Source organism: Neovison vison, chromosome 9, assembly GCF_020171115.1.
Source record: "Neovison vison isolate M4711 chromosome 9, ASM_NN_V1, whole genome shotgun sequence".
Taxonomy (NCBI): domain Eukaryota; kingdom Metazoa; phylum Chordata; class Mammalia; order Carnivora; family Mustelidae; genus Neogale; species Neogale vison.
Genome location: NC_058099.1, coordinates 21,644,399 through 21,660,563, shown reverse-complemented (window position 1 = coordinate 21,660,563; position 16,165 = coordinate 21,644,399). Strand labels below are relative to the sequence as shown.

General features: G+C 40.8%; 1 protein-coding gene across 5 annotated transcripts in view; it reads right to left on the bottom strand.

Moving 5' to 3' along the window:
- ECPAS (Ecm29 proteasome adaptor and scaffold) overlaps positions 1–16,165 on the bottom strand; it is a 96,998-nt gene that overhangs the window by 9,726 nt on the left and 71,107 nt on the right. For all 5 annotated transcript variants that reach the window (XM_044265145.1, XM_044265148.1, XM_044265144.1 and 2 more), the window contains 10 exons: positions 13,896–14,013; positions 13,458–13,625; positions 10,786–10,865; positions 10,060–10,165; positions 9,014–9,061; positions 8,064–8,185; positions 5,299–5,449; positions 3,065–3,130; positions 1,621–1,710; positions 475–541 (listed from right to left, as the gene is read on the bottom strand). In XM_044265145.1, coding sequence (XP_044121080.1) covers positions 475–541; positions 1,621–1,710; positions 3,065–3,130; positions 5,299–5,449; positions 8,064–8,185; positions 9,014–9,061; positions 10,060–10,165; positions 10,786–10,865; positions 13,458–13,625; positions 13,896–14,013 — 1,016 coding nt within the window. The remainder of the gene's footprint in view (positions 1–474; positions 542–1,620; positions 1,711–3,064; positions 3,131–5,298; positions 5,450–8,063; positions 8,186–9,013; positions 9,062–10,059; positions 10,166–10,785; positions 10,866–13,457; positions 13,626–13,895; positions 14,014–16,165) is intronic.

Sequence of the window (16,165 nt, the reverse complement as noted above, 5' to 3'; positions counted from 1 at the left end):
ACTAGTTTAGAACTCTTGTGTGTTACGTATATACCATCCACTTGCTTCCTTTTGCCCGATACAAAATTAAACGTTAATCTGCCTCTAGAATATTGTGGGCAAGTTGCAAAAATGAGAGCTAGATACATAAAGTTCGTTAGTGCCATCAAGGAGCCAATCCAAGAAGAGAAAAATGCTGACGTAAAATTAGGTATAAACGGTAAACAAACCCTACAAAATGGGAGATACTCTCACCTCCTTATAACCAGTAAGAATTAATCTAATACTTATAAAACAGTGAACACTCGCTAAACTTGATCCTAGCTGCACCTCTTGCAAACAGAGAAACAAAGGCAGAAGGGGGAGTTTAAAGGGAGAAAAACCGTATAGAAGATCACAAGCCTTTCTGAATGCTATTTAACTTTTTAAAAAAACCTTGTCACACAAGACACGGCCATACCAACGTATGAGCACACACGATTTTGACGAACTCACCTGAGTAAGGTGTTAGGTCCTGGGGACACTGAGTAGTTAATGACACAATGACACTGGCACAGCCTCCCTACAGGGTTACAAAGGCAAAGGTCTAAATGTGATGGTCACAACGTTCTGTCTCTCAAACCCTGTCTCTTAGGTGTCAGTGATTTAAAGATGAGAAATAGATGAAGCCTAACAGGGCCTGCACGACTCAATCTGGAAACTGGAAGGGCCTCATTTTAAATTAGCAAGGCGAAGATTTTTCTTCCAGCAGGAGGACGTGTGCTCTCACATACACTACGAGGAAGAAAGAAAACTAATACAATCTTTTGGGAGGGTCACACAGGTCAACTTGGCCATCCTTGTTCTAACAGCTCCAGTTCTAAAAATTTAACCAAAGGAAACAGCCTCAGATGTGTCCAAAGACATTCATCACAGTGCTCTGTTTAATATCAGAACAGCTGGAAACAAATCCAGTGTTCCCTGATGGACTGAAATAAATGATGCTACAGCCACGTGAGAGAGTACCTACCCCTCTGGCCATGAAAAAGAGGCCGCTGTAGCAGACACGTGCACAGCAAAGACACTGGAGGAAAACACTGCGGACTATTAAAAGGGATTACCTCTGAGTGCTAAGCTTCAGGAGATCTTTAACCTTCTCCTGATCTAAAATGCTAAGATGTTAAAACACAAGCAGTATTAACTCTGTCAAGAGAAAAACTGTGAGTTGGTCTTTCAAGTGCGGGGACAGAGTCTGATCCTTGAAAGATCTTGGACAGGAAGACAATTTTCTAGCCAAATACCTGCTGGCCCCCGTGAAAATGCCCATCACCACCTAAAACGACCGTCCTGCCCTGATACCAAACAAGCACTTCCACTAATGACTGATCATGGCGGGGACCCCAAGGGCATGTACCTGGCAACCAGGGAACAGAAAAGATCCCACTAAAAGAGTCAGACACTATTTATTGAGTAAGTCACATGTTTTCTATTCTGGTGAGTTACATATTTTAAGTTATTAGTGCAACCAGAGAAACAAAATGGTTAATGTATTTTATTAAGTTCTACAGAGAAGTATGAATTTCAAACATGATGGCTGTTATATTTTTGTGGCCCCAACTAATGAAGATGCAAGTTCCTCTTATGAAATATACACTTACTTACCTTCGTGCCAAGACCCACACCACTTCTGATCAATTCACATAATCTAGGAACGAGCTCACCCAGCACCGACACATCAAGATACTGCAGGCACTTTGGGAAAAAAATAAACATAAAGTCAACCTTAGAAAATGATGAAGTCACTACCGCATCATCAATTAAAAGCTGCTCTGTCAAATATGTACCCACTGGACTTGATATGAAGTTGAAAAACTGCCAGTTTCATTTTGCACTGATTTCAGCATAAAAACCACCATTGCACTACAAACAGAAAAACCACTCATCAGTGGTTCAACATTAAAACAAAAATTGGGACACCTGGGTGGCTCTGTCGGTGAAGTGTCCTACTCCTGATTTCGGCTCCAGGCATGATCTCAGGATCGTGAGACTGACCCGAGACCAGCCCCACGCTCAGTATGGAGTCCTCGTGTTCTTCTCCCTCCCCTCCCGCGCCTCCCCCAGCTCACAGGCTCTATCAGATAAACAAAAATCATGAAAAACTCTGACTTACTAAAGGAAAAAATAAATTAGGGAAAGGATTTCTCTGGGCCTACTACCTTACCAATTCATGTTTAGTGTAAAACACAGAACTCAATGGACTTTCAGCAGGCCTGCCCGACCAAACCATCTTATTAAAGTCAACTTCTTAGCTGTTTTTAAAAACGCAGTGACATATATTCTATTATTAATGAGCATATCCAGAAGGCGTTTGCTAACCATTCCTATTTATTTAAGATTCCCTTTCCCCTCAATAATCCAACAAACACGTAACATCCTTAGACCAAATTTTGGTAACGGGCCCCCAGTAAGCACCAAAAGTATCTTCTTCTCTTGTCCAGGCTTGCGATCTCTTAACAATAAAATTTCCAAGAGCTCACAAGTTGTCAACTAACCACTCCGGGGTATGTACGCACAGCAGAGCTGGCTCTAGACTTTAGTGACCCCGAGTTCCAGACTCCAGTATCTTTAGAATTAGAACCTCAGTGCCAAGCAGCTCCTTTCTGCAAATCCCTTCTAACAACTTAAAGCATTTCAACATTGCTGAGTCTTCTTTCCCTATCGTTTAAGCTCCCTACCTGCACTGGATGCCTCCAGCTTACACCTTCCTAGGTCCTCTCAAAGACCATGCTCAGGCAGAGACAACTATTTGAACCTTTCTAAATAGGCAGGCCAAAAGAGATAAAGATTTCTAGAGGAACCTTTTAATATACTTAATATACTGTTCACAATCTGGACTAACACATTCTAGTATCTGGAAAATGATTTATTCCATTTAATAATCTAGAAGAAGAAAAAAAGGACTAGAACTATACTAAGAAAAAACTAGGTCAATAGTTGTTTGACTCTTCCCTTAAATCTCTATTTCACTTAATGGGCCATGAAGACTGAAAAATTACACTCTGAGGTAAGTAAATACACAAACTTTCTTACTACATTAGGCACTGACCATGTTGATTGTTTCCATCATGGGAGAGGATTTGGCAGCACTGAGTCGAGCACTGTCCATCGCAGCCTGAGGACACAAATTCAAATCACTCACCATATTCAATCAATTAAGAAGAACCCACACACACCCCTCATAAAAGGACTTTACTTCCAGAGGAAATTTTTAAAAAATAATATATAGGTAAAGCAAACTCAATTTTAAGTCCAACAACTCTAATTTCTTTTGAACTAGATTCAACAATTACCTATGGAGACAGCATCCCACTGAAGGTGAGAAATTCAGACTAGAGTTAGAAATTAACCGCGTTAGAAATTAACACAGTGTGGTTCTGAGCAACTCATTGGCCTCCCTGAGCCTCAGTTCTCCATCCACTAAACATGCGAAAAGGCTAAATACATTTCTAAATAAATAGACTAAATAAATTTAAATATAATTTAATAATTGTACCTAACTCTGAGAAACAAACTGAGGGCTTTGGAGGCAAGAGGTTGGGAGGTTGGGTGAGCCTGGTGGTGGGTTTTAAGGAGGGCACGTACTGCACGGAGCACTGGGTGTGCTGCATAAACAATGAATCTTGGAACACCAAAAAAATAAAACTAAATGAAAAAAAAACTATCTAACCAATAAAAAATGTTATATGTTTTTCTGCTTTAACTTTGTACAGGCTCTCCACATCTACGACAGTATCTCAGTCTAATGATGACCCTGCAGGAGAGGTTAACTGTCCACACGCAGTCAATGAGGAAAGGAAGGGGTACAGAAGTGACAGGCCTAAGGTTGCAAAGTTTGGGCTAGACTCTGTTTCCTAATTCTCAGCACTAGTAAACATGCTGTGGGAACCCAGTCAGGACGAGTCCGCTGCTGAAAAGCAAAGAATGATGAATGGAGAAGAAACTGCAACATGAGAGGCAAAGGGAAAGAGGGTCGGCTATTAGAATAATTTAGCCAAGGTCAAAAACCAAATGGCAAACTGAGAGAAAGCACTGGCAGTCTACACGACAGAGGCGTGATAGTCCTAACAGACAGAGACCAAGGTAAAAACATCAACAAGTACAAAACCCGGCATGGAATAGAAACACAATTCACAGAATGTGAGTGACTAATCCAATACAATCAGATAATGGACAGCCCTGGTAACAGGAAGGTGTTAATTAGAATAATGAGATTCTTGCCTATCAGACTTATGTTATCCAATGTTGGCAAAGGTGTGGAAGAGACAGAATAGGAACAACCTTTCATGCTGCATAATCTCTCTGACCAAAATGTGACATCACCTCACTGTAGAATACTACGCATGCACTAAAAAGAATGGAAGAGCTCTATGTACAGATATGATATAGTCAGTAACAGAAGCAAGTGCAGAACAACATTCACAGTCAATTTTAAATTAGTGTGTTTGTTTGGGTTTGTACCCAGAAGGATTCTGGGTTTGTGCAAAGGAATTTCAAAACAGACCCAGGAGACTAATGATAGTGGGTACCTTGCAGGGGATAGGGGGCTCCGCAGGGATTACTTTCTCCCCTTCTGCATTACTTTTTCCACAGTAAATGTTTCATCTACAATTTTTTTAAAAAAACTTTGATCAGGGGCACCTGGGTGGCTCTGTGGGCTAAAGCCTCTGCCTTCAGCTCGGGTCATGATCTCAGGGTCCTGGGATCGAGCCCCACATTGGGCTCTCTGCTCAGCGGCGAGCCTGCTTCTTTCTCTCTCCCTCTCTGCCTGCCTCTCTGCCTACTTGTGATTTCTGTCAAATAAATAAATAAAATATTTTAAAAAAAACAAAAAACAAAAAACTTTGATCCGTCAAGGCAACTACAGTATCTCTGAAAAGCAGAATAATTCTGGACCATGCCAAAGTCCAGATGCAAATCCTCTTTACTTGTAGGACAAGAGAGGTCCACAGAAGGACTCCAAAGGTAGAAAACCAACCCCTAAAAACATAAACATGTACAAAAAACTGTGTTAAATAAATGGAAATGCATTTTTTGAATGTAAGTGTTAGTTTTCATCCAATTCTCAAAACGGTATGTGAGCCCTCCTCATGCTCCCTTCCACCTCCCAAACACACACTGCATGTAGTCACAGGTGTCGAGCTATTTCAAGAGTGGTGGAAGTATCACTCAAATCATGGCAGATGTCCAACGTCGCTGAAAAAATTGTTCAGATGGAACTCAGTACCTTAGCAGGGCTTTTCCTCCTTGAGACTCACCAATATGACTGTGCTATCAACTCACCTTTTCTTGGTCTGTAGCCCGGAGGCTCAAATAATTGAGAACTTGGGGTTCCAGTACACTTAAGGATTCCAACAGAGCTGGGATGAGTTTTGGTGCATGTGGTTTCAACATGGCTCCCGCACTTTTGCTAATCTTCACAAGGGTGTTAATGCTACAGACGCACAGAATACAATTCCTAAGTCATTTTGACAAAAATCAGAAGCTCTACAAATCTAGTCATGAGGACATCCTGTAGTTTCTTGTATTCAAGAACACATTAACATAGTTCCAGTGTCTGCTCTTAGCACTGTTTTACTCTTTTATTTTATATTATAGCAATTTTCAAGCATATGTGAAAGAAGAGAGAATCATAAATGAAATTCTACATATTCTCTACCCGGTTCAGGCATCTGCAACTTCATACCAATTTTGTGTCATTTATACCTCCTCCACACACACAAGCATACTTCCCTGCTCCATATCATATTATTTTGAAGTATCCCCCTAACTAAATTTTACTATGCGTCACTAAGAGGCAAGAATTCTTTACTATACTCAAAATACCATTTTCAGGGGCGCCTGGGTGGCTCAGTGGGTTAAGCTGCTGCCTTCGGCTCAGGTCATGATCTTGGGGTCCTGGGATCGAGTCCCGCATCGGGCTCTCTGCTCAGCAGGGAGCCTGCTTCCTCCTCTCTCTCTCTGCCTGCCTCTCTGCCTACTTGTAATCTCTCTCTGTCAAATAAATAAATAAAATCTTTAAAAAAAAATACCATTTTCAAACCTAGAAAATATTAGTAATTTTTTTCATATAATTTGATATCCAAATTTCTCTGTTTCACAAATATCTTTAAGAGTTGGTTTGTTGGGGGGCACCTGGGCAGCTCAGTCAGTGAAACAACCGTTCAACTCGAGATTTTGGCTCAGATCATGATCTCAGGGCTGTGAGATTGAGCCCTGCATTGAGCTCCATGCGGGCCTTAAAGTCTGCTTAAGATTCTCTCTCTCTCTCCCTACTACCCTCCCCAAACCCCCAACCTCTCTCATTCGGAAAATACATAAAATGCAAAAACAAACAAACAACTAAGTTGGTTTGTTGGAATCAGATCCAGAGTCCACTCATATATTGCAGTCCCTCCTCTTTTTCCTTGTAACTTATTTGTCCTTACTAACTGTATTTCAATGACGTCATTTAAAATGTTCCTCTGTCCCTTGTACAGATCTTCAGGCTAAATCAGGTTCAGGTTCAATTTTTTTTTTTTCAACCATGAATCTTTTGCAGGTAGAGGTGTACATGTCCTATTCCATCATATTAAGATGCATATAATGTCTGCTTGTCTTTTCCTGTGCTCTTTGAGTGGCCAGTGAATTCAAGTTTGGTTCTCCTGACCATCCATTTAAAGTTTTCAACAACATTTGACCAGTGGATTTAGGAGCCACTATTGATCACTACCCTAGATTATTTTAAGGAGGTCAATGAAACAGTAATATCTTAACTTTATTATGTGAATTCTTTGGAGAAGAAAAAAAAAAACTTTGGGGAGCCTGGGTGGCTCAGTCAGTTGAACAACTAGCTCTTGGTTTTGGCTCAGGTCATGATCTCAGGGTCCTAGGGGCCAGCCCTGTGTCGGACTCCACACTGAGCTAGGAGTCTGCTTCAGGATTCTCTCTCTCCCTCTGCCCCTGCCCTTCCCCTGCTCACACACACAGTTGCTCTCTCTAAAATAATTAATTTTTTTAAAAAAAACTTCCCTTATCACTATTTTTATTAGTAGCAGTAAGAAATAGTTACAATCAGTATGAAATACTGCTGGTATTATTAATTTGATCTAATTTTAAGAGTGAAATAAAATGACAGATAAAATTCCTAAATAAGGGGCGCCTGGGTGGCTCAGTCAGTTAAGTGACTGCCTACAGCTCAGTTCATGATCCTGGAGTTCCGGGATCGAATCCCACATTCGGCTCCCAGCTCCGCAGGCACTCTGCTTCTCCCTCTGACCTTCTACCCTCTCATGCTCTCTCTTACTCACTCTCTAAAAATAAATAAATAAAATCTTTCAAAAAAAAATTCCTAAATAAGGCTCTAGTTTGTTTTTTTTTTAAAGATTTTATTTTATTTATTTGACAGAGAGAGAGATCACAAGTAAGCAGAGAAGCAGGCAGAGAGAGGAAGGGAAGCAGGATCCCCGCTGAGCAGAGAGCCCGATGCGGGGCTTGATCCCAGGACCCTGGGATCATGACCCAAGCCAAAGGCAGAGGCTTTAGCCCACTGAGCCACCCAGGCGCTCCAAGGCGCTAGTTTAAAAGAAAAAAAAAGACCAGAATCTTTCACTGTTGAAATTTATCAAACAGCCATAACATGTCTAACCATGTGAGTGTATTTTTTTAGTATTTCATTGTTGCAACTGGTAGTTTATTTTAAACCTAGTTATCTATGAAACATTACTAAATGGTATAACCAATAAGCAACTTCCCAAGGACCTGGGGCATAACAGAAAGACGTGCTTGCTGAGGGAAGATGCCGATGACAACACAATAACACACCTTCCACAGGTCAAAGCAGAACAGCAGCATGTTGGTCCAAAGCAAGGTTCCCATGAGAATGTTTGTTTCTGAGAAAATGTTCTGCCTCAGAACTTTTCACAAATGCTCTTGGGTCACCTCAATATATTCTCCTCAGCTCATTTTCTCCATACTTTGAAGAATCTAACACTCAGAGAAATGCTATTTCTGTTGAATGGCTGAAACTAAGTAAATCCATTCACTTGATCAGCAGATAAAGTGCACACCTGAGGGCTCGGACTTCTGTCACAGGACTCATCATTCCTTTGTCCAGAAGGCAAGGCAGAAGGACAGCAATGGTTCTCTGGCCAGCTGCTCCTTTGGCGGGGTCACACATTTTCACACAAACCTTACATATAACAGAGCACGGAAATTAGTGAAACTGACCTTTTACCCAATAAAGCACTCATCTAACAAAATACTTTCTATTTCCCATAGCCATAGAAAAGAATAAGTGAATCAACTTTCCATGACACTTCCGGGAGAAACAACACCTAACAAGGAGTTGGGCAATGCCTTCCACTCTCTAAGCTTTGGTCTTGTCATTTGTGAGATGGGAAATAGTTGAAAAAGAAGTGCGAACATTTATAAGAAAGCACTTCGCAGAAGGCTTAAGGTATTATCATCATCAAGAACTTTGGGTGGCAGCATAACACGGTGGCCAGAACACAAATTGGGAATAAGAAACACCTGGATTCAAACTCGGTTTTTACTGCTTTCTAAGGATGTAATCCATGGTAGGCCCAGACAGCTAGAACGTAGACATCCCAGAAATACCATAAAATCAAGTTCAAGTAAGAAACTAGTTTCAAAAAGCTTGCCAGCCTCATAAACATGCAAGGCAGCTGAACACAAAACCATAGCAGTAACAAGAGAAGAGGTAGCTGTGGGCTGGATCTAAATGAATAATGTGTTCTTCAGCATCAAGTGCAAGTCATACCTTATGTAAAGGCCCACAGAAGCTGACCATATAAAGAAACCAGACATATTCTATGCTAAAAACCCTAGTATCCTAGTATAAAGGCACCTAGCTTGTCCTTCACTGGGCGAACACTGAACTATAGCATGAAGCGGATTACTTCATGTCACTGCAATTCAATGTCAACTTATATGACAAAAAATAAGTCATTGTGACCCTGGTCACACTTCACTCCCAAAGTAAGATAAGAGTTTTCACCTTGCTCAGAGTTTTCAAAGCTAGTTCTGCAGCTTTCCGTACGGATTCCTAAAAATGGGGAAAAGTATGGCATGACACGCATTAGTTTCATTCCCATCCACCCCACAATGTGTATTTAACGGCCTATGTCTCTATATAGATTAGTGAAAAATCCTACTTTCAATACCAGCTAGAAAATAGTGCTTCATTAGGCTCCCTCCCCATCAAGGAACATATTATAATGGCCACATATTTTTTTTATGTATGACCTATTCTCACCTCTCAAAAATATGGCTATAAAGTGTAACAGTTTAGGGGCACCTGGGTGGCACAGTTAAGTGTCCAACTCTTGGTTTCGACTCCGGTCAGGATCGCAGGGTTGGGAGACTGAGCCCCACATAGGGGCTCTGAGCTCAGCACAGGGTCTACTTGGGACTCTCTCTCTCTCTAACTGTGTCCCTCCCCCACACCCATCTCTCTCTCTCCCTATCTCCATCTCAAAAAGTAAGTAAATCTCTTTTTAAAAAAGTATGACAGTTTAGAAACTAAATGTATTATAATGCAAACATATAAACATCTATGTAAGTATTCTAAAAGACTTCTAAAAATCTCTAATGAATAAAGCAAAAGGAAAAGGAAAGTTAAGTGCTTAATTCTAATGGTGAGATATCAAAATATCTAAAATTTAGATTGCCCAGGAAAAATTTAAAGGAATTGGTCATGTTATATGGGAATAACTGATCCAATTTATAAAACTGATCAAATAGAGGGTGTGTGGATTATTTCCAAACCATTATCTGTCCTAATCAATAACATCATGAAATCTCTATTGAAAGAAAGGTATAGCCACCTTTAAAAAAAAAAAAAAGGGCAATTTAATTAAGATCTAAGGATACCCAACCTTGGAACATCACAGACACATCAAGACTCAAACTTTGGGAGGAAACTATAGTCTCTTAAAATTGTCTGGAGAATGAATTTTGAAATATCCAATGTACGTATTTTAACAATTATAGTTACTAATCAAAGTTATTCTATGAATAAATGCAGACTTATTTCTGTAATACCTTGATATCATCTTGTACCCGAAAAAGAGTTTCCCAAATTTCTGGAAGTTTATCAATGATGTCATCTAGAGGTCTTCCTCTCAATAAATCATTCAGAGCTAAACAGCTGAAAATAAACAATACAGTTTTCAAGTTTATGATCACGAAAGCTCCATCCTTACAATGAAACATTCATACTAAACAGGAATATGGATTCTGCCTGTATTTCCAGTTCTTACCCTCCACTCCTAGACAGCAACACCTATTCTCTCCTTGGTGCCTCAAACACCCCAGATGCATGTGGCACAGACTTTCATCAGATGTCTGCATCTCACAACTATAATACAGCCTCTTTGAGAGGATACATTATTTTTTATTTACCAGTATACCCCACATAGCACATGTGGGGTATATAATGGGCACTGAATAAATTATATAAATATATAAGTAAATGACACCCTACAAATTTATGACAGTATATATCTGAATGTCTACCAATTTAACAAGTGATCTTCTTTAATGCCATGCTTATATAAACTAAGCCAATTTAGAAAACCACTGACTAGAGTTGGGTTTTTCTTTTTTAACAGTTTTAAATAGTTAAGTAGAGCGAACTCTCTAACCCAACCAAAAATACGCTTTTCAGTAGCACTAATTTATTCATTTTGCATACAGTATAAAGCTTGGAAATTTGAGGGGGGAAAAATCAGTTATATTTGACTAGTCTTTTATTTCCAAAAATGATACCTGGATTCTCGAACTCGCCACATATTGCTGGTAAGGTTCTTCACCAAATCTTGAAGAATTTCCTTCAGATATTTATCCACCTAGTGAAAGAAAAAGGACAATATTTAAAATGTTGAATTCATATTTAAACTGAATTTCAATATTTAAACTGTTGAAATTCATCAACAGTCAGAATGTTAATCTCTCAACCATACTAACCATGTCTCTGTAGGTAATGCCCAAGTGTCTCCGGGTGTCTCAGCCCACAAGTCTCTCCCCACTCTGCTTGCTGACAGCTGCCAGAACTTGATTCTCCTATCTTCCTCAGGGACACAAGAATAAAATCCAACCACCCAGGCATGGACACAAAGCCCTCTGATCTAGCTCCAAAGGTATCATGTACTATCGCACCTTTATTCCTTGATACATACTACCTCTCCCTGCAATCCCCCACCCTCTCTTGCTCACCTGGCTAATTCCAACTTGTCCTTCAAGATTTAAATAAGGAGTTGCCTCACGGAGAAGACAGGCCTGCTCCCCTCTGTTCCCACAGCACCTTCCTAAGCATGTCGTATCAGACGGTATACAACTACACTGCTCCATCACACCGAGACCCCAAGGACAAGGAGAGTGTCTGACTTGTCTTCATATCCCTGGCAACATGTAGTGTCTGGCACATAAAGAAGTATTATGACTGCTCAGAACAAAAGGTGAGTTGAATCTTTTAAGCCTGTTTTGTTTGGATATACACTTAACAAATCTGGTAATAACAATTACCTGAGGTAGGCTCAGTTTTTATACTGATCCGAAGGACCTCGAAACTCAAGGCTTGGGGCACCTGGATGGCTCAGTGGGTTAAGTGTCTGACTTTGGCTGTGGTCAATGGTCTCAGGATCCTGGGATCTAGTCACCATGGGCTCCACACTCAGGAGGGAGTCTGCTTCTCCCTCTGCCCCCGCCTCTCCTCTGCCCCTCCCCCTACCTATGTGCACACACTCTCTCTGAAAATATAAATAAATAAAATCTTTAAAAAAAAAGAAAAAAAAAACTTAAAGATTTTCCACTTTTTACTCATACAGGTAGGAAAGTTTTGTTATCCTCACTTATCTGTAAGAAAAGCAAGACAGAGAAGTAAATGATTCACCTAAGATTTAACAGACTGCCATCTTCCCATGTCCAGTTTTCTACACACTCTCCACAGTGGTCTCATCCACACTTCCACACTACCTCATCTATCCACTGACAAAAACCAATCTCTTCTATGTCCTTTCACTCATAAGGAGAGGATCCACCTATCTCAAGAGCCTCAGCCTGTGCACCAGACTCAGATCTGTACATTTAAGTGGCCTAGTAGATCCTGACTGACCCAACAGTACCAAATACTCTCCTGGGGCCTTCAAAGCTGAACCCTCAAGTGCCCATCACCCTGACTAGGAGTGCACTCAACCTGACACCAAACTGAAGAAGAGGAAGAGGCACATCACACGAGCAGGGACTGCAAAGATAAGGTATGGATCATGGAGTTTACTTAAAGTCAACTCTGAAGTCACTAAAGAATTTTAACCCAAAATGGCACAATCCTTTTTTTTTTTTTTTTAATCACTTTTACTGCCAATTAAATGAAGGCAGACAAAGAAAAGAGAAAGATGACACCATGTTCACCAGGAAAGAAGAGCGTGGGTTCAAGGGATACTTTGGCAGCAGAATCAACAGAATTTGCTACTGGAAATAACTGAAAGTAGGGGCACAACAGACAAAATTCAAGAAGGTATCAAAGTTTCCTGGCATGGGTAAATGGATGAATGTTGAGAAGAGCAGGGAAAGTCCCGTTCTAGACATGTCAAGTCAAAGGTATCATGAAACAACAACCAGATGGAGAGAAGAAGCAGGCAGCTGGACGTGCAGGTCAGGAATGCCAAGTCACGTCCGGGCCGACAGTCTGCGGCTGGGAACCATCACGATTAAAATGCCATTTACAGGGGCGCCTGGGAGGCCATCGGTTAAGCAGCTGCCTTCAGCTCAGGTCATGATCCCAGGGTCCTGTGATCTCGAGCCCCGCAACAGGCTCCCTGCTCAGTGGGGAGTCTGTGAACCTGCTTCTCCCTCTCCGTCTGCCTGCCACTCTGCCTCCTTGTACTTTCTATCTCTCTGCCAGATAAATAAATAAAATCTTAAAAAAAAAAAAATGCCATTTATATTCACAGGAACTGCTGACCTCAAAAGATAAAGTTGGGAGAGTAAAAGGTACTCAGAGGCAACCCTTGAGAAACCTTATCCTCTACAAGTGGAATCAAGTATGACAAGCAGCCAGATAAGAGAAAACCAAGAGAGGAAACCATACATGGTAATCGCCTGTTTCCTTGTCTAGCTCCTCAACAAAGTGAACTTCTTGAAGGCCGAACTGTGACCTGTTTTCCACTCTATGGACAGCACCCACTGACACAGTATTCCATTCGTGTGAATATCCTGCCACTTCCTCAGCCAGCCACCCCACGGACATTTAGTTTATCTCCATTTTTGAGATTTTAATAAATGTTGCCAGGAGCATCTCTGACATCTTGAAAGAAAGGAAAAAGCAAGGAATCAAAGAAAGCTTCTTTGTTTAAACAAGTAAGCATATAAAGCACAAAGAAAGATGAGCACTGGGTTTAAATCCCATGCGTAATCTTGGCCAGCGGTTTCCAGATACTTGCCGTTGATTTGTCTGTGACCAGTGCATTCCAAATACTCGTCATGGCCTGTCGGATGCCCAAGTTGGGGTCAAACTGGTAACGGTATAGGCGAGGAACTAGCTGAGGCAGAAAAGGAGCCAGCTGCTCTCCAGCTCTGGTGGCAATCACGTTAAAACCAAAAGCAGCACCCTAAAAAAATAAGATGCTGCTGAAGTGACTCAGATACAACTACTTTGGCAAAATGTTAACACAGTAAATCCATGAAGATCATAAAATTCTCCCCCCAGACTTGTCCCTGAGTGTCCCAGCTTTAGCCGTAACAGTGGCCATGTGATGGTCTGGTTTTCTCTAATCCCAGGCTTTTACAAAACCTACTGCATATTAATCACCACGGTCAGCCAACGGAGCAGGTTTGGTTTGGAAGTGAAAAATAAAAACCGTCCAGTGACAGCAACTTACCTTCCTCGAGTTCCACATTGCATGATGGTTGGCTAAATTCATAAATTTATATACCAGATCTGGCTGACTGAGATCACTTGCCAGAGAACAAAGCTCCTTGTAAGTAGAGAGGCCCTGGCTTGGAAACAAACAAACAGAAAATACCCAATGTATCTCTCTGTCTCCAGCCTAGTAAAAGTTATGTCACCAATACCAATATTAGGGAGACATTTTTAAATTGTGTTCTCAATCTCATCACCACCGAGGAAGAGAATGCGTTGACAGGAATATAAGAAGTCACCTAGTTCAATTACTGACAAGGCAAGGCAAGTGACCTGAAGGCCCCTGGGACTCCCACCAAGGTGGAGCCCTCACCCTGCCCTAGCACCCCCCTCAACACCCCCACACCACCAGGAGGCAGCTCAGTAATTCCCTGTTACCTTCTGCACTAATCTCTCTCAGAATCAAGAGAGTCCCTTAAACACAACTTGTATCATCCCTAAGTCTTCTCAAAGCTACAGCACCCCAATCATTTTTAAGTTCTTATTTTAATTCCACTTAGGTGACACAGTGTTGTATTAGTTTCAGGTGTACACTACAGTGACTCCACTTCTACACATCACTGGGGCAGCACATGTGCCCGCCCTGATCCCCATCACCTAGCTCACCCATCCCCTCAGGTCCCCACTGGTGCCCATCAGTTTGTTCTCTATAGTTAAGAGTCTCCATCTTGGTTTTCCCTCTCTTTTTTCCCATATAATCTTATTTTGTTTCTTAAATTCCACATGTGAATGACATCATACAGAATTTCTCTTTCTCTGACTTATTTCCCTTAGCATTATAATCCTAGCCTCATCCATGTTGTTGGAAACGGCACGACTTCTTTTTAATGTCTGAAAAATTGTGTGTGTGTGTGTGTGTGTGTGTACACACATCAGATCTTCTTTATCCATTCATCTACCCCAGGGAACACCTAGGCCACTTCCATATCTTGGCTATTGTAGATAATGCTGCTATAAACATAAGGGCACATGTAGTCCTCTGAATTAGTATTTTTGTACTCTTTGGATAAATACCCAGTAGTATGGTGGCTGGATCATAGGTAGTTCCATATTTGACTTTATGAGGAACCTCCATACTGTTTTCCCCAGTGACTGCACCAGTTGGCATTCCCACCAATAGTATAAGAGGGTTCGTTTTTCTCCACATCCTTGCCAGCACCTGTTGTTTCTTGTGCTGTTGAGTTTAGTCATTCTGACAGGTGTGAGATGACATCTCATTGTAGTTTTGATTTACATTTCCCTAATAAGTGATATTGAGCATCTTTTCATGTGTGTGGGGGCCATCTGTATGCCTTCCCTGGAGAAATATCTGTTTATGACTTCTGCCCATTTTAAATTAGGTTGTTTTTTTGGGTGTTGAGTTGTATCTGTTCTTTATATATGTTAGGTACCAACCCTTTATCAGATAAGTCATTTGCAAATATCTTCTTCCATTCCATAGGGTGCCTTTTAGTTTTGTTGACTGTTTCCTTTACCATGCAAAAGCTTTTTATTTTGATGTAGTCCTCAGAGTTTATTGTTGCTTTTGTTTCCCTTCCCTCAGGAGACATATCTAGAAAGAAGTTGCTTTGGCCGATGTCAAAGAGGATACTCCCTGTATTCCCTTTCAGAATTTTTATGGTTTCAGGTCTCACATTAGATCTTTAATCCTTTTTGACTTTATTTCTGTGGAAGGGATAAGAAAGTGGTCCACTTTCATTCTTTTGCATGTTGTTGTTCAGTTTTCCCAACACCATTTGTTGAAGAGACTGTCGTTTTCCTATTGGATATTCTTTCCTGCTTTGTCAAAGATTAATTGACCATAAAATAACAGGTTTCTGGATATTCTCTTCTGTTCTGTTAATATATGTGTCTATTTTTGTGCCAATACCATCCTGTTTTGATTACTATAGTTTTGTAATACAGCTTCAAGTCTAGAATTGTGATGCCTCTGGGCTTCATTTTCTTTTTCAAGATGGCTCTGGCTATTCAGAGTCTGTTGTGGGTCCATACAAGCTGTAGGACTATAGCACACAATCTTGAGAACGCCTTCTGAGTCCTATTAACTTTCCTCTGAACAAATAATATTTACTCAAATACCAGATCATTTGTATTAGTTATTCTGTGAAAAGAAAGCACTTTTTAAAAACTCAGAAAAAGTCTATAGGGAGAGTAAATGGAACAAAAATAATTTTCGATGTGGAAATAGTGAGCTATGGGAGAAAGTCAAGGAAAGAACAAACAGCTGCT